Below are 24516 nucleotides of genomic sequence, written 5' to 3'. Positions count from 1 at the left end.
TAGTTCCGGTGTGGGCGGGCTGTACGGCAAGTGCGGTTCCGTTGTCCGCAGGGAGACCGGAAGTGGCAGTGCCGTGCTGTGGGGAAGATGGAGGAGGCGGCGGAGGGGGAACTGATGTACCTCAGTGTGGCTGAGCTGCCGGCGAGAGGCTACTCCGCCATGGAGGAGATCCGGCGGCGCGGCCGCCTCTGCGACGTCACCCTCAAGGTACCACTCCGGGTAACAACTGCCCCCCGATATATACCCTGATATACCCCCATATATACCCTGATATACCCCCATATATACCCTGATATACCCCCACATATACCCTGATATACCCCCATATATACCCTGATATACCCCCCACATATACCCTGATATACCCCCACATATACCCTGATATACCCCCCATATATACCCTGATATACCCCCACATATACCCTGATATACCCCCACATATACCCTGATATACCCCCACATATACCCTGATATACCCCCACATATACCCTGATATACCCCCCACATATACCCTGATATACCCCCACATATACCCTGATATACCCCCCATATATACCCTGATATACCCCCATATATACCCTGATATACCCCCACATATACCCTGATATACCCCGATATATACCCTGATATACCCCCATATATACCCTGATATACCCCCCACATATACCCTGATATACCCCCACATATACCCTGATATACCCCCCATATATACCCTGATATACCCCCATATATACCCTGATATACCCCCATATATACCCTGATATACCCCCATATATACCCTGATATACCCCCATATATACCCTGATATACCCCCACATATACCCTGATATACCCCCACATATACCCTGATATACCCCGATATATACCCTGATATACCCCCATATATACCCTGATATACCCCCATATATACCCTGATATACCCCATATATACCCTGATATACCCCCGATATATACCCTGATATACCCCCACATATACCCTGATATACCCCGATATATACCCTGATATACCCCCATATATACCCTGATATACCCCCATATATACCCTGATTTACCCCCATATATACCCTGATATACCCCCACATATACCCTGATATACCCCCGATATATACCCTGATATACCCCCATATATACCCTGATATACCCCATATATACCCTGATATACCCCCACATATACCCTGATATACCCCCACATATACCCTGATATACCCCGATATATACCCTGATATACCCCCACATATACCCTGATATACCCCGATATATACCCTGATATACCCCCATATATACCCTGATATACCCCCATATATACCCTGATATACCCCCATATATACCCTGATATACCCCCATATATACCCTGATATACCCCCATAATATACCCTGATATACCCCCATATATACCCTGATATACCCCCATATATACCCTGATATACCCCCGATATATACCCTGATATACCCCCACATATACCCTGATATACCCCCATATTATACCCTGATATACCCCCATATATACCCTGATATACCCCCACATATACCCTGATATACCCCCACAATATACCCTGATATACCCCCATATATACCCTGATATACCCCGGATATATACCCTGATATACCCCCACATATACCCTGATATACCCCCATATATACCCTGATATACCCCCCATATATACCCTGATATACCCCTACATATACCCTGATATACCCCCACATATACCCTGATATACCCCCATATATACCCTGATATACCCCCATATATACCCTGATATACCCCCACATATACCCTGATATACCCCCACCTATACCCTGATATACCCCCATATATACCCTGATATACCCCCCATATATACCCTGATATACCCCCACATATACCCTGATATACCCCCCATATATACCCTGATATACCCCCACATATACCCTGATATACCCCCACATATCCCTGATATACCCCCACATATACCCTGATATACCCCCATATATACCCTGATATACCCCCATATAACCTGATATACCCCATATATACCCTGATATACCCCCATATATACCCTGATATACCCCTACATATACCCTATACCCCCACATATACCCTGATATACCCCCATATATACCCTGATATACCCCCATATATACCCTGATATACCCCATATATACCCTGATATACCCCCATATATACCCTGATATACCCCCATATATACCCTGATATACCCCCATATATACCCTGATATACCCCCATATATACCCTGATATACCCCCATATATACCCTGATATACCCCTACATATACCCTGATATACCCCCACATATACCCTGATATACCCCCATATATACCCTGATATACCCCCATATATACCCTGATATACCCCCATATATACCCTGATATACCCCCATATATACCCTGATATACCCCCATATATACCCTGATATACCCCATATATACCCTGATATACCCCCATATATACCCTGATATACCCCCATATATACCCTGATATACCCCCCGTATATACCCTGATATACCCCCACATATACCCTGATATAACCCCATATATACCCTGATATACCCCCCGTATATACCCTGATATACCCCCCGTATATACCCTGATATACCCCCATATATACCCTGATATACCCCCATATATACCCTGATATACCCCCCGTATATACCCTGATATGCCCCCCGTATATACCCTGATATACCCCCATATATACCCTGATATACCCCCATATATACCCTGATATACCCCCCGTATATACCCTGATATCCCCCCGTATATACCTGATATACCCCCATATATACCCTGATATACCCCCATATATACCCTGATATACCCCCCGTATATACCCTGATATACCCCCCGTATATACCCTGATATACCCCCATATATACCCTGATATACCCCCATATATACCCTGATATACCCCCCGTATATACCCTGATATACCCCCATATATACCCTGATATACCCCCATATACACCCTGATGTACCCCGATGTATACCCTAATATACTCCCAATAGATACCCTGATATACATCCCGATATATACCCCCGAAATATACCCCCCCGATATATACCCTGATATACCCCCCGATATATATACTGATATACCCCCAATATATATCCTGATATATACCCTGATATATACCCTGATATACCCCCAATATATATCCTGATATAGACCCTGATATACCCCCGGTATATACCCTGATATACCCTGATATATACCCTGATATACCCCGATATATACCCTGATATACCCCCGATGTATACCTTGATATACCCCCGATATATACCCTGATATACCCCCGACATATACCCTGATATACCCCGATATATACCCTGATATACCCCCGATGTATACCTTGATATACCCCCCTGATATACCCCCGATATATACCCTGATATACCCCGATATATTCCCTGATATACCCCCGATGTATACCCTGATATACCCCGATAATATCCCGATATCAACATCAACAATACAATACGTCGGGAGGACGTCCCAAGGCACTGGACAGTCAGGCATCTACACCAAAGCTGAGGTTTTGGATCAATGGTGGTGGAGAGCTTGGAGAGGAGGAGCAGAAGGTAGCTGAACGCATGGGAGAAGAGGAGGGTCTTGAGATGAGTCTTAAAGGAGCCAAGCGAGGGAGCAAGGGAAGGGCCTGTGGGATGGGTTTCCAGAATGTGGGGGCAGAGAGCCTGAGGGCCTGACTGCCTATGGTGAAGTGGGCGAGGCAGGGGCCTCGAAGCAGGCCAGAGCCCCCCGAGCGGAGGGAGCGGACGGGTTGGTAGGGGGCCAGGAGATCATAGAGGTAGGGAGGAGCGAGGCCGTGGAGCCCCATGTAAATGTAATTTTGTATTGTGTTATCAACAACAACAACATTTGTAAAGCGCCTTTCACATCGGGAGGACATCCCAAGGCGCTGAACAGTCAGGGATTAGGACCCGAGCGTGGGGGAGGGCAGGGCTGGGCTGAGGGAGGTCAGAGGGAAGAGGAAGGCAGCTGAAAGCATGGTCGAAAAGGAGAGTTTTTGAGTCGTATTATCGGGGCAGTACACAGTCACTACGCTTTACAGTATATCCTGTGAAGCGCTTTGAGACGTCTCGAAGACGTGATAAGGCGCTGTATCAAATGCGAGGATTATTATTAACCCTCTCAGCTCCAGTGACCCCCACCCCCCCCCCCACTCCCAACATATTAAACTTGTTATTAAACCTTCCGGCCCGTCTGGTCACCTCCCCTTTGCTGTTACATCCACCTGTTACCATCAGCACTACACACGAGGTCAACCTCTTACCATTCATACCATCTGTTGTGGAGGCCTGGGAGCCGAGCATCACTTTAAACCTTCCCCGCGTGCTGTACCTCGCAGGTTATGTGTGTGTGTGTGTGTGGTGGGGTGGGGTGGGGCGGGGGTGGGTGTTGGTGGCGGGGACTGTGTTTATCCCTGTGTTTGGCTGCAGGTCGGGGAGCACAAGTACAGTGCTCACCGCATTGTGCTGGCCGCCTCCATCCCCTACTTCCATGCCATGTTCACCAACGACATGATGGAGTGTAAACAGGACGAGATCGTCATGCAGGGCATGGACCCCAGGTACAGCACCCGACATCCCCAAACCCCCCCCCCCGCTCTCCACCCACCCACCTCTGGCACAAGTCATTGCATTTTATAGTAAATCCTCTCCACTACACTCCATTATATCAGTATGTACCCACCATGTCACTATTAAGCCCTCTGAGACACTACTCCCACATGAACGGCAGTCTGGCTCAGTGATGTCGCTCTCGTCTCTGAGTCTAAGCTGACACTCCAATGCAGCGCTGTGGGTGGTGGGGGGGGGTCGCATTGTTGGAGGTGACGTCCTTGGGATGAGACCTTAAACCGAGGTTCCGTCTGCCTGCTCAGGTGGATGTTAAGGATCCCGTGGCACTATTCCCGGTGTCTTGGCCAACAATCTCCCATTGGTCACTTATTTCTGACTTGAGGAGGCGCTATACCAAGTGCAAAGATTATCATTATTATTATATAAACAGTTCCTCCACCCCCAGTGTGACGTGGCACCATGTGGCTGTAGCTTAGGGGTTAGAGCACTCGCCTCGCAAGCGATAGGACCTGGGTTCGATTCCCGGGCAGGGCGAAACGTTGGCCAAGTTTCCTTACTCCACACACCTCTGTTCAGCAGCAGTGAGTAGGAACCTGGTTGTTAGTCGAATGGTGGATCACATTTCCGGGGGTAATAATCCCTCCAAAAAAATAATAATGATTTGGTCACTCGATCCACGACTGTGTGTGGGACGCTGCTGCTGTGCGCAATTAAGCTGCCGCGTTTCTCTCACAAAATATAGCCACTACACTTTTCAGTATATTCTGTGAAGCGCTTTGAGACGGCTCAAGGACATGATAGGGAGCTATATCAAATGCAAGGATTATTATCGTTGTGTGCGATGGGATGTTATATACAGTTCTCTCCCCCATGCAGTGCCCTCGAGGCCCTGATAAACTTTGCCTACAATGGCCGCCTTGCCATAGACCAGGGGAATGTGCAGGCCCTGTTGATCGGAGCCAGCTTCCTGCAGCTTCAGAACGTGAAGGACGCCTGTTGCACTTTCCTTCGCGAGAGGTGAGGGGTAAAGGAGAGCGCGGTGTCTGTGCGCTCCGTGCATCAACCTGTTGACCCCAATTCAGCCCGTCCGTTCCCTCCCCCCAGTCTGCTCCACATCCCCCGCCCGGCCCACCCCACCCCACCATCAACGGTCAGGCCTTCAGCCTCTCTGCCCCCACCCTCTGGAACTCCATCCCACAGTCCCTTTGCCTCACCCTCTCGCTTCAGTCCGCGGTCACCCTCCTATCCCCACCCTCCCCGCCCTCCACCCCTCCTGATCCCAACTCCTATCTCGGATCCAAATCCCTGACTGTCCAGCGCCTTGGGACGTCCTCCTGACGTGAAAGGCGCCGTGTAAGTGTAAGTGATGAAGCATTTGAGATGTCTCTGCGGGGTGACAGTGTACGTGTGTTGTTGGACACTAATTATACGTGCCCTTGCTCCCCCCCCCCCAGGTTACACCCCAAGAACTGCCTGGGGGTGCGGCAGTTTGCGGAGACCATGATGTGTACGGTTCTGTACGACGCAGCGAACAGCTTTGTTCACCAGCACTTTGTGGAGGTTTCCACCTCAGAGGAGTTCCTGTCGCTGCCAGCGGAGGAGCTGAGCGAGCTGCTGGGCCGTGAGGAGCTCAACGTCAGGTCTGAGGAGCAGGTACCCACCCGAGGCAGGAGAGTGTGTGGGTGGGGGGGGGGGTGGGGGAGAGACAAAGTGAGGGAGAGTGTGTGTGGGGGGGAGAGAGACGCGGGAGAGAGTGTGTGTGTGGGGGAGAGAGACGCGGGAGAGAGTGTGTGTGTGCGAGAGGGGGAAAGAGCGAGAGGTGAGAGGGAGGGGAGAGAGAGTGAGAGAGATGGGTATGTGGGAGTGTTTGCGCCCGAAGGAGAGAAGGTGTGAGAGAGATGGCGGTGTCGGGGAGAATGAGAGTAGTTATGGCTCATCTCTTGCCGTGTACCCACTAACGTCCCCCCTTGTGTGTGGGTCTCTCTCACTTGCTGTCTCTCTGCTCTTTCCCTCCCCTGCCTTCTCTCTCCTTCCCCCTCTCCCCACCCCTCTCTCTCCCCAACCTCTCCCCCCCCCCCCAGGTGTTTGAGGCAGTGTTGGCCTGGGTGCGTTACGCTCAGGATTGCCGTGAGGAGTTGTTGCCGGAGCTGTTGAGGCGGGTGAGGCTGCCGCTGTGCCGGCCACAGTTCCTGACCGACCGGGTTCAGCAGGACGAGCTGGTCCGCTCCTGTCACAAGTGCCGGTCAGTGAGTGGGAAATAATGATCATAATCCTTAACATTTAACGTATCGCGTGGCAACAACAACAACATTACATTTGCAAAGCGCCTTTCACGTCGGGAGGACGTCCCAAAGAGCTGGACAGACAGAGGTACGGACCCGAGCTGAGGGTCGGGGTGGAGGAGGGTGGAGGGCAGTGGGGGGGGGAAAGCAGGGAGATTGAAAGCACCGTCGAAGAGGAGGGTCTTGAGGTGGCAAAGAAGGGGGCGAAGGAGGGGGCGAGACGGAGGCACTGCGGGATGGAGTTCCAGAGGGTGGGGGCAGAGTGGCAGAAGACCCACCTGCCGATAGTGGGGCGAGCGAGGTGTGGGTGTGAAGCAGGAGGGAGTGAGCAGGAGGATGGGAGGGGGTTAGGAGTTCGGAGAGGTGGGGGGAGCAAGACCATGGAGGGCTTTGAAGGTGAGGACCAGGATCTTGGACGGCAGATTGGTTCGGACCCCCCCCCCCCGCTGACCGCTGTGTGTCACAGGGACCTTGTGGACGAGGCGAAGGATTACCACCTGATGCCCGAGCGCCGGCCACACCTTCCCTCGTTCAAGACCCGACCGCGGTGCTGCACCTCCATCGCTGGCCTCATCTACGCTGTGGGTGGCCTCAACTCTGCCGGTCAGTGTGCGGGCGGGGCCGCCGGTCAGTGTGTGGGCGGGGCTGCCGGTCAGTGTGTGGGCGGGGCCGCCGGCCGGTGTGCGGGCGGGGCTGCCGGTTGGTGTGTGGGCGGGGCCGCCGGTCAGTGTGCGGGCGGGGCTGCCGGTCAGTGTGTGGGCGGGGCCACTGGTCAGTGTGTGGGCGGGGCCGCCGGTCAGTGTGTGGGCGGGGCCGCCGGTCAGTGTGTGGGCGGGGCCACTGGTCAGTGTGTGGGCGGGGCTGCCGGTCAGTGTGCGGGCGGGGCCGCTGTGGTCTGGCTCTGGCCCTTGTCACGGACATTTCCCAATGTAGGAATTGCTCGGGGAAAATAGACCAAAGGTCCATCTCGTTCACCTTCCATAATAATCCCTGTGTGCGATACAGCGCTTAACACAGCCGCGGCCCTCAAACAGTCGTGGGTTGAGTCACCACATTTTTATTTATTTTGTAAGGAATTATTACCCCCAGAAAAGCGATTCGCCACTCGACTAACACGCGGGTTCCCATTTACTGCCGGTGTACAGCGGCGTGTGGCGTGAGGACACGTGTACAATGTTTCGCCCTGCGGGGAATCGAACCCGGGTCCTCTCGCTCGCTCGCTCGCGAGGCGAGGGCTCTCACCACTGAGACCAGATCCTGGTCGTCGTACGCTTCAATAATGGAGATGTTGACGGCAATTCATTCTGTGTGGATTAATCTACACAATGTCACCCCTGAGCGCAGCGAATGAGTCTTAAAGAAACCCATGTCATCGGCACACGTTACACGGCTCAGCTCTCACCAGCACAGCACCCAAACCAACCTGAGGCTGCCCTGGGAGTGTGGACGCACAGTGTAGTGACTGTGGCTCTAACCCTGACCTGGGAGTGTGGACGCACAGTGTAGTGACTGTGGCTCTAACTCTGACCTGGGAGTGTGGACGCACAGTGTAGTGACTGTGTGTTACTGTGTCTCTAACCCTGACCTGGGAGTGTGGACGGACGCACAGTGTAGTGACTGTGTGTTACTGTGTCTCTAACCCTGACCTGGGAGTGTGGACGGACACACAGTGTAGTGACTGTGTGTTACTGTGGCTCTAACCCTGACCTGGGAGTGTGGACGGACACACAGTGTAGTGACTGTGTGTTACTGTGGCTCTGACCCGGACCTGTCGCTGCGGTTACAGGTGATTCTCTGAATGTTGTTGAGGTGTTTGACCCAATCGCTAACCGGTGGGAGCGCTGCCAACCAATGGGGAGTCAGCGCAGCCGAGTGGGTGTGGCCATGGTCAACGGGCTCCTGTACGCCATTGGTGGGTTTGACGGCCAATCCCGGCTCAGCACAGTGGAGGTGTACAACCCTGAGAGCGAATCGTGGACCAGAGTGGCGAGTATGGCCACGCGGCGCAGGTACAGGGGCGGGAGGGCGGGGCCGCGCTCTGCCCGAGTGGGGGGTCTCCTCACTGCCATTGGGAGGGTCCGGGGTCACGTCCGGGATGAGGGCAAACTTCCTACAGTGGAATCTGCCCGAGACTGAGGCCCTCCCGATCGGCTCACACCAGCGCCTCCGCACCTCAGGCTCCGGCAGCATCACCCGCCTCGGGGTACGCACCCCAACTCACCAACTCACCGCCACTCAGGAACCGGGGGGTCGTGTCAGACCCTCAACTGTCTTTTCTCCCCCACATTCAAGCCATGACCCGCTCTGCCTTCCCTCACCTCCGTAACGTCGCCCGACTCCGCCACTGCCTCACCCCTCAGGCGCTGAAACTCTTGTTCACGCCTTCATCACCTCCGGCCTCGACTGTGCAAACGCCTTCCCAACTCCTCCCTCCACAGCTGCAGATAATCAGGAACTCTGCCGCCCGTGTCCTCTCCCGCACCAAACTCCGTGACCCCATCTCCCCCACTCTCGCCCTGGGCAGGTTGGGATGGGGGCGGGGGGGTTGGTAGGGGGGCGGGGGAGGTTGGGATGGGGGCGGGAGTGTTGGGAGGGGGGCGGGGGAGGTTGGGATGGGGGCGGGGGGGGGTTGGGATGGGGACAGGAGTGTTGGGATGGGGACGGGAGTGTTGGGATGGGGCGGTGGAGGTTGGGATGGGGGCGGGGGGATTGGGATGGGGCGGTTGGGATGGAGGCGGGGGGGTTGGGAGGGGGCGGGGGTGGTTGGGATGGAGGCGGGGGAGGTTGGGAGGGGGCGGGGGTGGTTGGGATGGGGCGGGGGGGATTGGATGGGGTGGTTGGGATGGAGGCGGGGAAGGTTGGGATGGGGGCGGGGGGGTTGGGATGGGGCGGGGGCGGTTGGGATGGGGCGGGGGAGGTTGGGGTGGGGATGGGGGTAGTGTGGGGGCAGCTGAGCTCTGGCTGACTGTGTGTGTGTGTGTGTGTGTCTGCGCCCTCAGTGCTATGGGGACGGCGGTGATGGATGGACACATCTACGTGTGCGGTGGCTACGATGGAATCTGCTCCCTGAGCTCAGTGGAATGTTACTCACCAGAAGCCGACAAGTAAGTGGTCCTCAACCCCCAAAACAACAACAAGTTGCATTTACACAACGACCTGCAGGGTTTGACAGTGGCGGAGTCTGACCCTGAGCCGGGGAAGAGGGAGCACCGGTTAGCATGACACACGATCAAAAGAGAAAGTCTTTAAGCGGGATTTTTCTTTAGAATGTTACGGCACTGAAGGAGGCCATTCGGCCCATCGAGTCTGTGCGGCTCTTTGACAGAGCGTCACTTTCACTAACCCCAATCACCAGCTTTCTCCCCATAACCGTGCAAACCCGTCTTCCCCGATACCTGTCCAATTCTCTCTTAAAAGCTGTTATCGAATCGGACTTCACTGCCCTTTCGGGCGGATCATTCCAAATCCCAACAACTCGCTGAGTGAAAACATTTCTTCTAACCTCCCCTCTGCTTCTTTTGGTAGATATCTTAAGACTGTGACCGCGGGTCACAGACACACCTACCAGCGGAAACAGCTTTCCCTTATCTCGCCTGTCGAAACCTTTCATGATCTTGAAGACCTCTATCAGGTCTCCGCGTAACCTTCTCTGCTCTAATGGGAAAAGTCCTAACTTCTCCACTGTCCTCATAGCTAAGGTTCCCCATTCCTGGTATCATTCTCGTGAATCTTCTCTGCACCCTTTCCAGTGCCTTAATGTCCTTCCTGACGTAAGGTGCCCAGAACTGGACACAGTACTCCAACTGAGGCCTAACCAGTGTTTTGTACAGAGTAACCATAACCCCTACTCTTATTAATAATAATCCTTGCATTTGATATAGCGCTTTTCATGTCGGAAGGACGTCCCAAAGCGCTTCACAGAACACACTGTAAAGTGAATTGACTGTATATTTGTGGGTGAACGCGGCAGCCAATGGCGCACAGCAATGTCCCACAAACAGTCGTAGATTGAAAATGACCAATTTATTATTGTTTTGGGTTTTGGAGGATTATTATTAGGCTCTGTGTGGAGTAAGGAAACTTGCCCAAGGTTTCGCCCTCTGCCTGGAATTGAACTCAGGTCTCTCACTTGCAAAGCGAGTGCTCTAACCACTGAGCTACAGGACTCCACGACTCCTACTCTTATACTCTATGCCCTACTAATAAAGCTCAGTACACCAAATGCCCTTTTTACTGCCCCGCTACCTTTAATGATTCGCTTACTTGAACACCCAGATCTCTCTGTACGTTCACCCCCTTAAGATTGAGCTCCAAGTCTATATTGCCTCCTATCATTTTTCCTCCCTAAGTGTATCACCTCACACTTATCCACATTGAAATCCATCTGCCACATGTCAGCCCATTCCACCATTCTGTGTATGTCTGCCTGCAGTTGGTTACAGTCCTCCTCACTATTTACTACCCGACCTAACTTTGTATCATCTGCAAACTTGGAAATAGTGCTCTCTGTGCCCAAGTCCAGATCTTTAATATATATTAGAAAGAGCAGTGGTCCCAATACTGATCCCTGGGGGACACCACTGCAAACCTCCTTCCATTTCGAGAAACACCCATTAACCACCACCCTCTGCTTTCTGTCACTCAGACAGTTCTTAATCCAAACTGCCACTGTCCCCTTAATACTGTGGGCCTCTAATTTTTTTTATTAATCTCTTATGCGGTACTGTGTCAAAAGCCTTTTTGAAATCCATGTAAATAACGTCCACCGCATTTCCCTCATCAACCCTCGCAGTCACCTCTTCAAAAAATTCTATTAGATTTGTTAGGCAAGATTTGCCTTTAACAAATCCATGTTGGGGGTCTCTAATTACCTCGTGTTCCTCTAAGTAGAGATTTATTCTGTCCCGGATTATGGTCTCCAGTAGTTTTCCTATTACCGAGGTTAGGCTGACTGGCCTGTAATTTCCGGGTTTGTCTTTCTGCCCCTTTTTGTAGAGTGGGGTAACACTCTCCAGTCTCTTGGCACCACTCCTGTGTCCAATGACGATTGAAATATAATGGCCAAAGCCTCCGCTATTTGAACCCGTATCTCCCACAGCACCTTGGGTGAAACCCATCTGGTCCTGGTGACTTATCAATTTTGAGCCCAGTCAATCTTTTCAGAACTTCCTCTCTGTCTATAGTAATCTGATCTATTTCCTCTCCTCTCTCATCCAATACTGCGGCATTTGGGGCATCCGTTTCCGTTGTGAAGACAGATGCAAAGTACTCGTTCAGTACATCAGCCACGGCCTCTGCCTCCACAACAAGATGGCCGTCATTGTCTTTGATTGGCCCCACCCTACCTTTAACTAACCTTTTTTCCTTTATGTGCTTATAAAATATTTTAGGATTCCCCTTTATGTTACCCGCTAACCTCTTCTCATGCGATCTTTTAGCCTGTCTTATCACTCTTTTAAGCTCACTCCTGCATTCTCTATAATGCGCTTTGCTATCCTCAGTGTCTTGCGTCTTCCAATTGTCGTGCGCCGTCTTCTTTTTCATCCTCGACCGAATATCCCTGGCCATCCAGGCCGGGCTTGGTTCTCGCACATTTCCCTTTTGTGGGAATATATCTATTTAGACCCTGAGCTATCGTATCTTTGAAGATCTCCCATTGCTCATGGGTCGTGTTACCTGCCATTCTCACTTGCCAGTCCACCAACTCTGGGTCCCTCTTTAGCCCATCAAAATTAGCCCTTTTCCAGTCAAGCATTTTCACCCTCGACTGTACTTTGTCCCTGTTCATGAGTGATCTAAATCTAATAATATTATGGTCACTGTTACCTCGATGCTCCCCTACCGAAACCTGTTCAACCCGACCTATTTCATTCCCCAGGACTAGATCCAGACTAGATTTGAAGGTGGGGAGGGAGGGGGCAAGGCAGAGGGATTGAGGGAGAGAGTCCCAGAGTTTCGGGGCGTGGTGGCTGAAGGCACGGCTACTTATGATGATAAGGAGGGCTCAAGGGACAACCAGGAGGCCGGGGCCAGCCGAGCGGAGGCAGCGGGTAGCGGGGGAGTGGGGGGTGAGCAGGTCGGAGAGGTGGGGGGGTGTCAGGGCACCAAGGGATTTGAAAACGAGTGACAAGGTCTTGAAATCGATCCGTTCGGTGAATGGAAGTCAGTGGAGCCTGGGGAGGACCAGGGAGATCAGGGTACACACACACACACAGCACACACACCACACACACACACACACAGCACACAGTACACACACACACACAGCACACACAGCACACAGCACACACACACACACACAGACACACACACACACAACACACACACACAGCACACACACACACACACACACACACACACACACACACACACACACACAGCACACACACACAGCACACACACACACACACACACACAGCACACACACACACAGCACACACACACACACACACACACACACACACACACACACACAGCACACACACACACAGCACCACACACACACACACACAGCACACACACACAGCACACACACACAGCACACACACACACACACACACAGACACACACACAGCACACACACACACACACACAGCACACACACACACACACACACACAGTACACACACACAGCACACACACACAGCACACACACAGCACACACACAGCACACACACCACAGTACACACACACACAGAACACACCCACAGCACACACACACAGACACACACAACACACACACATAGCACACACAGCACACACACACAGCACACACACACACAGAGCACACACACACATACACACACAGCACACATACACACATACAACACACACACACACACACACAGCAAAACACATATCACCCTGTCGTGGGCTGTGCTGTGCTGTGGGCTGTGCTGTGGGCTGTGCTGTGGGCTGTGCTGTGGGCTGTGCTGTGGGCTGTGCTGTGGGCTGTGCTGTGGGCTGAGCTGTGGGCTGTGCTGTGCTGTGGGCTGTGCTGTGCTGTGGGCTGTGCTGTGGGCTGTGCTGTGGGCTGTGCTGTTGGCTGTGCTGTGGGCTGTGCTGTGGGCTGTGCTGTGGGCTGTGCTGTGGGCTGTGCTGTGGGCTGTGTGGCTGTGCTGTGCTGTGGGCTGTGCTGTGCTGTGGGCTGCGCTGTGCTGTGGGCTGTGCTGTGGGCTGTGCTGTGGGCTGTGCTGTGGGCTGTGCTGTGGGCTGTGCTGTGGGCTGTGCTGTGGGCTGTGCTGTGCTGTGGGCTGTGCTGGGGTGGGCTGTGCTGTGGGCTGTGCTGTGGGCTGTGCTGTGCTGCTCTCTGACCTGTGCTCGTTCTCTCTCTCCCCGCCAGGTGGGCTGAGGTCACCCCTATGAGTGCGTGTCGCAGTGCGTCCGGGGTCTCTGTGTTCGAGGGCCGCATCTACGTGTCGGGGGGGCACGACGGGCTGCAGATCTTCAACACGGTGAGTCCACCCCCCTCACCCTGAGCCTGAGCTTTTCACCCCCCACCCCCCTCAACGGATGGCCGCCGAGCTCTCCAGCTCCCGCCAGTGACCAGCAGATGGTAAAGAGACGGCAGGTAACCAGGGCTGCTCTCACTGAGCGGAGACTGACGCTCCACTGGCCACCGAGGGGGAGCCCTGACACGCACTGCACCGCACTGCACTACACCAAGAACTCAATCATTCCTCAACTCTCCGCGACTCTCTCTCCGGGCAGAGCCTATAACTCTCACTCTCTCTCTCTTTCTCACACACTCTCACTCTCTTTCTCTCACACTCTCTCTCACTCTCTCTCTCACACTCTCTCTCACACTCTCTCTCACACTCTCTCTCTCACACTCTCTCACTCCCTCACACTCTCTCTCACTCTCTCTCACACTCTCTCTCACTCTCTCACACTCTCTCTCTCACACTCTCTCTCTCACACTCTCTCACTCACTCACACTCTCTCTGACTCTCTCACACTCTCTCTCTCACACTCTCTCACACACTCTCTCTCACACTCTCTTTCTCACACTCTCTTTCTCACTCTCTCTCACACTCTCTTTTTCTCACACACTCTCACTCCCTCACACTCTCTCTTTCTCACACACACTCTCACACTCTCTTTCTCGCACACTTTCTCACTCCCTCACTCCCTCACACTCCCTCTCACTCTCTCTCACTCCCTCACACTCTCTCTCTCACTCTCTCTCACACACTCTCTGTCACACTCTCTCTTTCTCACACACTCTCTCACTCCCTCACACTCTCTCACTCTCTCTTTCTCTCACACTCTCCCTCTCTCTCTCTCACACTCTCCCTCTCTCGCTCTCACACTCTCCCTCTCACGCTCTCACACTCTCCCTCCCTCCCTCCCTCCCTCCCTCTCTCTCTCTCTCCCCCTCTCTAGGTGGAGTACTATAACCAGCACACTGCCGCCTGGTACCCTGTGAGCAGTATGTTTAACAAGCGGTGTCGGCACGGGGCAGCGGCCCTGGGCAGCCAGATGTACGTGTGCGGTGGCTATGACGGCTCGGGGTTCCTCAGCGCCGCCGAGGTGTACAGCTCCGCCAGCGACCAGTGGAGTCTGATCACCACCATGAGCACCCGGCGCAGCCGAGTCTCCCTCGTCCCCAACTGTGGTCGTCTGTACGCCATCGGCGGCTACGATGGTCAGTCCAACCTCAGCTCCGTGGAGATGTACGACTCCGAATCCAACCGCTGGAGCTTCATGGCCCCCATGGTCTGCCACGAGGGGGGGGTGGGCGTGGGCTGCATCCCCCTCCTCACCATCTGACCCCGGCCACCCCCCCCTCCCCGGGGAAATCCCACTCCTCACCATCTGACCGCGGGGGGAAGGGGTGAGGCTGCGTGTATGTATGTATCCATGTATGGGGAGGGGGGGGGAGCCGGGTGGGGGGGAGGGAGAGCGCACGAGGCTGAAAGTGGGGGCTGCTATGTATGTATATATGTGTTTGTGTGGCGGGGGGCTGTGTAGGGGTGTATGTAGGTATGCGCATATTGAGTAGGGATGTGTGTGTACGGGGGGGGCTGTATGTAGGGGGGGGGCTCTGTGGTGGGAGGCTGCGTTGTGTGTATGTGTGTGGGGGGTGGGGGGGAGATGTGTGTGTGTGTGTGGAGCGCGTGTGACTGGGGGTGGGTTGTGGGCAGCGACCCTCTCATCACCAACTAACACTGTATTGTAGGGAGTGTGTGTGTGTGAGTTGGGGGGGGATTGTGAGGCTGTGTGTGTGTGTGTATGTATATATATATATATATGTTTGTGTGGACACAGCCACAGTTCCCCCATCCCCCCCCCCCCCCCCCCCGGCTCTGTCTGTGGGACGTGTCTGTGATGAGGGACCAGGAACTTTATAAACTGTTTAAAAGTCAAATGTGAATTCTGTAACTGAAGTAAATGCTGCATTTGTACAGGACAGTCATGAGTCTGCGTCCCAATCTGTGTGTATAATAATATTAATAATAATAATAATCATTTTTGATATGACGCCTTATCATGTCTTCAAGACGTCTCAAAGCAGTTCACAGAATATACTGTCAAGTAAATTGACTGCCAACAACAACAACAACAAAATTACATTGATAGAGCGCCTTTCACGTTGGGAGGACATCCCAAGGCACTGGACAGTCGGGTCGGGGCCCAAACATGGTGGAGGGGTGGTGTAGGGGTGAGGGAAGGCAGAGAGGTGGGAGGGCGACTGAAGGCACGATCGAAGAGGAGGGTCTTGAGACCGGCCTTGAAGGAGGCGAGGGAGGAAGCGAGGCCAAGGGACCGTGGGATGGAGTTCCAGAGTGTATTTTGTGGGTGAAATGCGGTAGCGAATTTTGTACAGTAGTGTCCACAAACAGTCGTAGGATTGAGCGACCACTTATTTTAAAAAGGGATTATTACCCCTAGTAACACGATCCGTCAATTGACTAACCACCGGGTTCCTGACTGTTACTACTTACTGCGAAGTAAACGGAGCCGTGTGGAGTAAGGAAACTTGCTTAAGGTTTTGCCCCACCAGGGAATCAAACCCAGGCCCTCTCGCTTGGGATAACTTAAGATTTAATTGGCAAACAATCAGCGGAGAAATTGTTTTACCCAAAGAGTTGTCACGGTCTGGAATGCAGATTCGGTAAAAGCTTTCAAAAGGGAATTGGATAGGTATTCAAAAAGAAAAACTGTGCGGGGCTCTGGGGTAAGAGCGGGGGAGTGGGACTAGTTGGTGGCTCTTTCAAAGAGCCGGCACAGGCACGATGGGCTGAATGGCCTCCTTCTGTGCTGTAAAATTCCATGATTCAATGTTAATCCAGGTTTTTTTTTGGCGGGGGGTAATATATCTATGTATAGAATGCCCCACTCCCAGAGTTGGAAACGCACCGCTGTGATTTAAGAGTCTCAACACCAGACGGACAGATTCCACATTCATATCAACACGCGGCTGGAATGGAATGCGACACTTAACCCAATCCTAAGAGAGGTTTGCGGAGCCCGGAGTGTGCGTTGGGGTAACTGGAGTCTAAGCAGATAAAGCCGTGGAAATTGCCATTGATGGCGCCGTCTGGAAAGCTTTCCAGCGGCAATAAGAAACCACATTTACGCGGTGGCTCTCACGTCGGGAGGACGTCCCGAGCTGCTGGACGGTTGAGAGTTTGCGCCTGAGCTGGGGGGTGGATTCAGGGACGGAGGGAGGGAGGGGGCACGCAGGGTTGGCGGGGACGTGGAGCGGGCCGGAGCCCCCTGAGCGGAGGGAGCGGGCAGGTTGGTATGGAGTCAGCAGGTCAGAGAGGTAGAAGGAGCGAAGCTGTGGAGAGCTTTGAAGTCGAGGACACACATACGGTGACGCAGACCCAGACACGTGCAGGTTGAGGATAAGCACCGGCAGAACATCCATGTGTGTTTGTGTAGCCGGTGAGGATAAGGGGAGAGGGGGCGGTGGGGGGCTGTGAGGGGAGGTGATGTCTCCAGCAGTAAGTGTGACAGGAAAGGTCACTGACGGGGATGGGGGGGGGAGGGAGATAACAGCCACCCTCTGTCCTCGTCAATCTCAGTGTCTTTCCCAGGACAAATGCCAGGTGTCGACTGCGAGAAACAGCCTAAATAGGGCTGAGCCGGCGATGGGCTATTTCTGCTCTCTGTCCCCGGGGAGGGGGGTTGGGGGTTGGGGGGGGGGGGGGGGAGCGCGAGGTGGAATGTCTTTGTGTGACTTTAATGCAACTTTGCTGTCAGATTGACACTTGAGATTGACGAGAACAGAGAGTGGCTCTCGCTCGCTGTTCAGCCCTTTTATCAATCTCTCCAGTCTGGTTTAACAATAATAATAATCCTTAATAATCCGTGTATTTGACGCAGCGCCCGATCGGGTCGGTCTTCGAGACGTCTCAAAGCGCTTCACGGAATACGCTGTAAAGTGAATTAATTGTATATTTTGCGGGCGAAATGCAGCAGCCGATTGCACACAGCTGCGTCCCACACACAGTCGTGGATTGAGTGGCCCATTTATTATTATTATTTATTTTACTTGTGACCAAATTATTATTTTTTTTAAGGGATTATTACACCCGGGAATGAGATCCGCCAATCGACTAACAACTGCTCAGTGAACCGAGCGGTGCGGAGTCAGGAAACTTGCCCAACATTTTGTTCTGCCGGGAAGCAAACCCGGGTCCTCTCGCGAGCGAGGCGAGGGCTCGAACCCCACCACGTGATCCAGTGCCTGTCACATCAAAACGTCTCGAGGTGCAGCACAGGATTTGCTGTGATATGTAGTGACTGTGGGAAAGCTCTCGGGGACGCTGCCCTGTGTGGAAGGCGCTATATGTGTGCAAGTTGTTGTCGTCGTGAGCCTCGTAGCCAACGCGGCAGCCAATCTGTGCACAGCAACATCCCCGCAAACAGCCGGGAGGTGAATCAGTGACTGTATCTGGGAATTGTCGGCCAGGACACCGGGAGAGAGAGAGAGAGAGAGAGAGAGAAACTCCCTTCTCTTTTTCCGACAGCGCTGCGGGATCTTTAACGTCCGCCTGAACAGGGCACAGACTGGTCTCCTGTTTGGTTTTGGCAGCCGGGGGTCTGACACGCGCAGAAACCCATCGCTGTGCTTAAGAGCCTCCGAACCAAACAGAGAATTCCATCCCATCTACACATGGAAATCCCAGAGATAAGATTGTTGGAATGGAATGCGCTCTCTCTCTCTCTCTCTCTCTCTCTCTCCCTGGCTTACCTAATTCCGGAGAGTATTAGGCGCAGGTTGGCGAGACCAAGGTTTGGGGGGACCCCAGAGTGTGCATTGGGGTAACGGCTGGAGTGTAACCGGTTAAACCCACACCGCTCGGCCATTGAGACCACTGTCCGGCAGCTTTCCCGCTGCTTGTCCAGCGAGGACCCCCCTCCCCGTTAGTTAGGGCTTTGGCTGTGGGGTTACCAGGAGCTGAGGGGGAGGATTCCCGGCCCCCAGTGACTGGTCGGCCCTTCCAGGTCCTGCTGATGAGCCGGGCCGGGCTGTGCTGCTAACAGCAGTGAGTGCCCCGGGACACTGCGGCCCCTCCTGGTCAGGACCCGGACTGGAGACCGGCACAGAGGGGGGTCTCGATCTGACATCCCGTTGCCAAACATGTCACCCTGGAGCCAGTTCGGCTCCGAGGAGACCTCACTTACCTCCCTCTGAGGAGGGGTTGGGTAAGGGAAGGATGGAGCGAGTGAGGGAGGGGGGGAGTGAGGGCGGGAAGGAAGGCATGGGGTGAGGGAGGGAGGGAGGCAGTGAGGGAGTTAGGGAAGGAGGGAGGGAGGGTGTGTAATTGTGTGTGTGTGTGAGTGAGTGAATGTGGGTGAGTGAGGGAGGGAGGAAAGGAGGGAGGGTGTGTGTATTGTGTGTGAGGAGTGAGTGAGGAGTGTGAGAGTGAGTGTGTGTGAGCGAGCGATGTGTGTGTGTGAGTGAGTGGGGAGTGTGTGTGAGCGAGCGATGTGTGTGTGTGAGTGAAGAGTGTGAGAGTGAGTGTGTGTGAGCGAGCGATGTGTGTGTGTGTGTGTGTGTGAGTGAGTGAGGAGTGTGAGAGTGAGTGTGTGTGAGCGAGCGATGTGTGTGTGTGTGTGTGAGTGAGTGAGGAGTGTGAGTGAGTGAGCGAGCGAGCAATGTGTGTGTGTGTGAGTGAGGAATGTGAGAGTGAGTGTGTGTGAGCGAGCGATGTGTGAGTGAGGAGTGTGAGAGTGAGTGTGTGTGAGCGAGCGATGTGGATGTGTGAGTGAGTGAGGAGTGTGAGTGTGTGTGCGCGAGCGATGTGTGTGTGTGAGTGAGTGAGTGTGAGAGTGAGTGAGTGAGTGAGTGAGTGAGCGAGCAATGTGTGTGTGTGAGTGAGTGGGGAGTGTGTGTGAGCGAGCGATGTGTGTGTGTGAGTGAAGAGTGTGAGAGTGAGTGTGTGTGAGCGAGCGATGTGTGTGTGTGTGAGTGAGTGAGGAGTGTGAGAGTGAGTGTGTGTGAGCGAGCGATGTGTGTGTGTGAGTGAGGAATGTGAGAGTGAGTGTGTGTGAGCGAGCGATGTGTGAGTGAGGAGTGTGAGAGTGAGTGTGTGTGAGCGAGCGATGTGGATGTGTGAGTGAGTGAGGAGTGTGTGTGTGCGCGAGCGATGTGTGTGTGGATGAGTGAGTGAGTGAGTGTGTGAGTGAGGAATGTGAGAGTGAGTGTGTGTGAGCGAGCGATGTGTGTGTGAGTGAGTGAGGAGTGTGAGAGTGAGTGTGTGTGAGCGAGCGATGTGTGTGTGTGAGTGAGTGAGTGTGAGAGTGAGTGTGTGTGAGCGAGCGATGTGTGTGTGTGTGTGAGTGAGTGAGTGAGGAATGTGAGAGTGAGTGTGTGTGAGCGAGCGATGTGTGTGTGAGCGAGCGAGCGAGGAGTGTGAGAGCGAGTGTGTGTGAGCGAGTGAGCGAGGAGTGTGAGAGTGAGTGTGTGTGAGCGAGTGAGTGAGGAGTGTGAGAGCGAGTGTGTGTGAGCGAATGAGCGAGGAGTGTGAGAGTGAGTGTGTGTGAGCGAGTGAGTGAGGAGTGTGAGAGCGAGTGTGTGTGAGCGAGCGAGTGAGGAGTGTAAGAGCGAGTGTGTGTGAGCGAGCGAGTGAGTGAGGAGTGTGAGAGTGAGTGTGTGTGAGCGAGTGAGCGAGAGATGTGTGTGTGTGTGTGTGTGAGCGAGTGAGGAGTGTGAGAGCGAGTGTGTGTGAGCGAGTGAGTGAGGAGTGTGAGAGCGAGCGAGTGAGTGAGTGAGTGAGTGAGTGAGTGAGCGAGTGAGTGAGTGAGCGAGTGAGTGAGTGAGCGAGCGAGTGAGTGAGTGAGCGAGTGAGTGAGTGAGCGAGCGAGTGAGTGAGTGAGTGTGAGAGCGAGTGAGTGTGTGAGTGAGTGAGTGAGTGAGTGTGAGAGCGAGTGTGTGTGAGCGAGTGAGTGAGTGAGGAGTGAGAGAGCGAGTGTGTGAGAGCGAGTGTGTGAGTGAGTGAGTGAGTGAGTGAGTGAGTGAGCGAGCGAGTGAGTGAGTGAGCGAGCGAGTGAGTGAGTGAGTGTGTGTGTGAGCGAGTGAGTGAGCGAGCGAGCGAGTGAGTGACAGCCCCTCTGGTCCCCGCGGGCGGTGCCGGTCGCGCGGCAGTAACAATGCCATTCCAGTTGGTGTGGAATAGCAGAGAGCGTTTCTTCCATTTATAGTGAGTGCCCATTGTGGGCCGGAATGTGGGCTCCGAGAGTGTGAGGCGGTGGAGGATAAAAGGCAGTCTGGAGGTCATCAGCCATTCTCTGCTGTCCAGTCTGCCTCGCGCGCTCTCTCTCTCTCTCTCTCTCCTATCCTCTCTCCTTCTCTCTCTCTCTCTCCTATCCTCTCTCCATCATTCTCTCTCTCTCTCTCTCTCTCTTCTTTCATTTCGCTTTGTCTCTCCCTCGCTCGCTCGCTCTCTCTCTCCCGTGCTTTCTCTCTCTCCCTCTCTCTCTTTCTTTCTCTTTCTCTCTCTCTTTCTCTCTCTCTCTCTCTCTGAAGATGCCACCAAAGAAGCCTGACCCAAAGAAAGAGAAAGAGGAGCCCAAGAAGGAAGTGAAGCCGCCCGAGCCGGAGCCCCCCAAAGAGCCGGAGTTTGACCCAAAAAGTGTTACGGTGAGTGTCCCTCATCGAACCCCACCCGCACCCCCCCCCCCCCCTACTCCCCAGCCTCGCTCCCTGCCCCTCATCCCTCGCTCACGGAATCCGGTCCCCCCCCCCCTCTGTGCCGGTCTCCAGTCCGGGTCCTGACCAGGAGGGGCCGCGGTGTCCCGGGGCACTCACTGACCAGTCACTGGGGGCCGGGATCCTCCCCCTCAGCTCCTGGTAACCCCACAGCCAAAGCCCTAACTAACGGGGAGGGGGGTCCTCGCTGGACAAGCAGCGGGAAAGCTGCCGGACAGTGATATCAATGGCCGAGCGGTGTGGGTTTAGCGGGTTACACTCCAGCAGTTACCCCAACACACACTCTGGGGCCCCCCCAAACCTTGGCTCTCGCCAACCTGCGCCTAATACTCTCCGGAATTAGGTAAACGGGATGTGTCCCTCCGGGGAGACAGTGGGGACAAAGGGAGGGGAGGGACAGTCTGAGGGAGGGGAGAGAAAGCATCTCCACGCTGATGGCAGACTCACTCCTGACTCTTTTGTTCTGCAGATCGAGTTCACCGCTGAGCAGATAGAAGGTAAGGCACTGACGATTAACCCCGCGAGAGACCAACTGACAGCCCAGCTCAGCCTCTCGCACTCTCGCTCCCTCCGAGAGGCAAGAGGTTGTGGGTTCGAGCCCCACACATCGGGGGTCTCTGAGCTCACAGTCCAGGCTGAGGCTCCAGCCCAGCGATGGGGGGAGAGAGAGAGACCACTGTCAGAGACGCCGTCCTTCAGATGAGACGTTAAACCTCACTCCCCGTCTGTGCTCTGTTCAGGCGGACGTTACGAGAAGGGACTTTCTCTCTCTCTCTCTCTCTCTCTCCCGGTGTCCGGGCCGACAATCCCCGGATACAGTCACTCGCTCACCTCACGGCTTTTGCGCAGAGTCTGTGTGTGTCTCCATCTGTGTATGTGTCGGAGTGTTTGTGTGTGCCTCGGTCTGTGTGTGTATGTGAATCTGTGTGTGTATCTGAGTGTGTGTGTGTATATACAACTATATATGTGACTGTATGTGTATATCTGTGACTCTTTGTGTGTGTGTGTGTGTGTGTGTATCTGTGTATGTGTATCTGAGTGTGCGTATGTGTCTCAGCCTGTGTGCATATAAGTGTGTGTGTCTGTTACTGTGTGCATCTGAGCGTGTGCGTCTCTGTGACTGTGTGTGTGTGTGTCTGTGACTGTGTGTGTGTGTCTCTGTGACACTATGTGTGTATCTGTATGTTACTGTGCGTGTGTATCTATTACTGTCTGTGTGTCTGTGTGTGTCTGAGTGTGTGTGTGTATCTCTATGACTGTGTGGGTTTCTCAGTCTGTGTGTGTGTGTGTGTGTAGCTCAGTCTGTGTGTGTGTGTGTAGCTCAGTCTGTGTGTGTGTGTGTGTGTGTGTAGCTCAGTCTGTGTGTGTGTGTGTCTGTGTGTAGCTCTGTGTGTGTGTGTAGCTCAGTCTGTGTGTGTGTGTGTCTGTGTGTAGCTCAGTCTGTGTGTGTGTGTGTGTGTGTGTGTGTAGCTCTGTGTGTGTGTAGCTCAGTCTGTGTGTGTGTGTGTGTAGCTCAGTCTGTGTGTGTGTGTGTGTGTAGCTCAGTCTGTGTGTGTGTGTGTGTAGCTCAGTCTGTGTGTGTGTGTGTGTGTGTAGCTCAGTCTGTGTGTGTGTGTGTGTGTGTGTGTAGCTCAGTCTGTGTGTGTGTGTGTGTAGCTCAGTCTGTGTGTGTATGTGTGTGTGTGTAGCTCAGTCTGTGTGTGTGTGTGTGTCTGTGTGTAGCTCAGTCTGTGTGTGTGTGTGTGTGTGTAGCTCAGTCTGTGTGTGTGTGTGTGTGTGTGTGTAGCTCAGTCTGTGTGTGTGTGTGTGTGTGTAGCTCAGTCTGTGGTGTGTGGTGTTGTGGTAGCTCAGTCTGTGTGTGTATGTGTGTGTGTGTAGCTCAGTCTGTGTGTGTGTGTGTGTGTGTGTAGCTCAGTCTGTGTGTGTGTGTGTGTGTGTGTAGCTCAGTCTGTGTGTGAATCCCATTTCCCACCCACTTCCCAATCCATTTCACCATCCCAATCTATTCCCAATCCCATTCCTTCCCCATTCCCAATCCCATTCCTACCACCATTCCCATTCTTCCCCAATTCCCAGCTCCATTCCCACCCTCATTCTCAATCCTATTCCCAATCCCATTCCTACCCCCATTCCAACCCCCATTCCCTCCCCAATTCCCACCCCCATTCCCAATCCCACCCCCATTCCCAATCCCAATCCCATTATCGCCCCCATTCCCAGCCCCACTTCCCACGGACTCCCACACCTGCTCAGCCCCCCCTCCCCCCCCCAGTGGGTGATGCCCATTACCATCTGGCTTGGGCTTCCCCAGGACTTTCATGACCTCAGCATTGGTGGGGTTCTGCCCCAGCGCCCGCATCACGTCCCCGCACTGACCAAAGGTGATCTTCAGCTCCGACAGCGGCGTCCGGTCAAATAGCATGAAAGCCTCCTTAAAGTCTGTACAGAGGACATGACACATGGTCACAGAG

At 53.8% G+C, this 24516-nt stretch overlaps 1 protein-coding gene across 1 annotated transcript; it reads left to right on the top strand.

The window, feature by feature from the left end:
• Positions 1-68: 68 nt before the first annotated feature.
• Positions 69-15719, top strand: klhl18 (kelch-like family member 18). Its single transcript, XM_042346882.1, has 10 exons — positions 69-207; positions 4457-4587; positions 5474-5614; positions 6052-6250; positions 6679-6839; positions 7346-7482; positions 8666-8888; positions 9879-9983; positions 14222-14333; positions 15265-15719. The coding sequence occupies exons 1-10, from the start codon at positions 88-90 to the stop codon at positions 15649-15651; spliced, it is 1716 nt and encodes a 571-aa protein (XP_042202816.1). The 5' UTR covers positions 69-87; the 3' UTR covers positions 15652-15719.
• The last annotated feature ends 8797 nt before the right edge of the window (positions 15720-24516 follow it).

The sequence above is a fragment of the Callorhinchus milii genome, unplaced genomic scaffold, assembly GCF_018977255.1.
Source record: "Callorhinchus milii isolate IMCB2004 unplaced genomic scaffold, IMCB_Cmil_1.0 Scaffold2, whole genome shotgun sequence".
In the NCBI taxonomy this organism is placed as follows: Eukaryota; Metazoa; Chordata; class Chondrichthyes; order Chimaeriformes; family Callorhinchidae; genus Callorhinchus; species Callorhinchus milii.
Note: the sequence above shows the minus strand (reverse complement) of the source record. Positions and strands in the feature narration are given on the sequence as shown.